The sequence below is a fragment of the Aphanomyces invadans genome (assembly GCF_000520115.1).
Source record: "Aphanomyces invadans strain NJM9701 unplaced genomic scaffold supercont1.68, whole genome shotgun sequence".
NCBI classification, from domain to species: domain Eukaryota; phylum Oomycota; class Saprolegniomycetes; order Saprolegniales; family Verrucalvaceae; genus Aphanomyces; species Aphanomyces invadans.
In genome coordinates this window covers 198,599-200,190 of record NW_008580213.1, presented here as the reverse complement: position 1 = coordinate 200,190, position 1,592 = coordinate 198,599, and the positions used below count along the sequence as shown (strand labels likewise).

General features: G+C 44.5%; 1 protein-coding gene across 1 annotated transcript; it reads left to right on the top strand.

Moving 5' to 3' along the window:
* Window positions 1-622: 622 nt before the first annotated feature.
* H310_14413 (hypothetical protein) lies at window positions 623-1,067 on the top strand (the record flags this gene model as incomplete). Its single annotated transcript, XM_008882270.1, has 2 exons — window positions 623-658; window positions 699-1,067. 2 exons carry the CDS (start codon window positions 623-625, stop codon window positions 1,065-1,067), a joined length of 405 nt encoding a protein of 134 aa, XP_008880492.1.
* Between the last annotated feature and the right edge of the window lie 525 nt (window positions 1,068-1,592).

Sequence of the window (1,592 nt, the reverse complement as noted above, 5' to 3'; positions counted from 1 at the left end):
TCTCGCCAATCGAAAAGTCAATGTGACAAACATTACGGACCGGAGTAGTATCATATTCTTGATATCCTCAATGGTCAGAATATGTTGTATATTTCGACCTTCGACATCCAATCATGCTAGAACAGTTCTGTTCAAAGGGCTTTGATGCGCCTCGTCGTCAGTAATAGAGAGTTTTCGGTACATCAAAATTTCGACATTACATTGAATTTTGCCTATTATGAAATTGAATATTTCACGGTAATTCTCTACAAATCCATTCTCCAACTTTGTCCCAATCTATGAGTCGACTGAGATTGGTGGCCCCAATCTCAAGGTTTGGAACTCAAGGTTTAGGTTCAAGAACCAGACTATGGTACGGATATCACACCAGCACACACAGCCATTCAGTTGGCAAAGTCATGTCACACCACCCATCTGCACTCCAGACATTGCGGAGCTCCATCCTGACGAGACCAGTGGGAGCCGCAAATTCGCATACCATCATGACATCAAGCTACTGCTGCAGATTACTTTCGCGAGTCCCTGGGAGGCCGACCACGGCAAGCAGTTGCAGGCTTGGTCTGCCATCGCTGATGCGCTTGGACAGTCTGCAACTTTTGGTCTAAAGAAAAAGGGCCCCACGATGAAGGCAAGGTTTGACGTTCTCATGTCTCGGTTGGTGCGAGGTGAAAGTGAGTCGTTGCGGACGTTGGGTACAGCAGAAGAGTACGAGGAGCGAGAGCAAGGATATCAAGACGCGTATGGACGACTTCAAGGCCTCTGAAACAATTCGAAAAGATGTATGCCGACGAAAACTGGAAGGGTTCGAAAACTCGGGTATGTTGCTGCGGAAAAAGGCGTTGGGAGAGCTTGAACGCAGCAGCCAAGAAGAGGCTGGCACACAAAAACGGGAGAAACGTAAAGCTACTGCAACATCGATCGACATGAACAACCTCATTCATGCAATTCAAGCAGGAATTGATGACAAGCGCCGCCGAGAAGAGCTCATTACTGAGCAAACAGCAGCAAGATTAGAGTTTGATCGCAAACAAGCTGCCCTTCGTGCCGAACAACACCACGCTAATTAGCGCATGATGATGGAATTGGTCAGCGCAATCGCTAACGTATTGAGTAAAAATACTGCTTCGATCATCACTCACATATATCCCGAAATAGAAGTCAAGAATCCTTACAGCACTGTTTATGTAGGGTATTTCACAAGTTAAACCAGGACAATTTATTTATGTCAATTTGCTCAAGTTAAGGAAACATCACATGAAGTTCACGCTGAGTGTAGGTCAAATGTGTAATTTTAATGTAATTCATTTCTAAATAGGGCAAGAAGCCAATGTATCATTTAGAATTTGTATACGTACACTTCAAAATACTTTGTACAAACAAAATTAGGACTCAAGAAGCAAAGTCAACTGATCATGGAAAGGTACGCGTCAATGCTTGGAGGTCGCAACCCAAAGTACATGGAGATTTGGTTGCCTTGAGGCTTCATACAAGTATGACAGTTGGTAAGTAAGGTAGCCACGAGCCAAAACATACCAACCGGGCAATGCCGAACCTTCATCTTCTTGTCGTAACTCACTTAACTCCACAAGCTC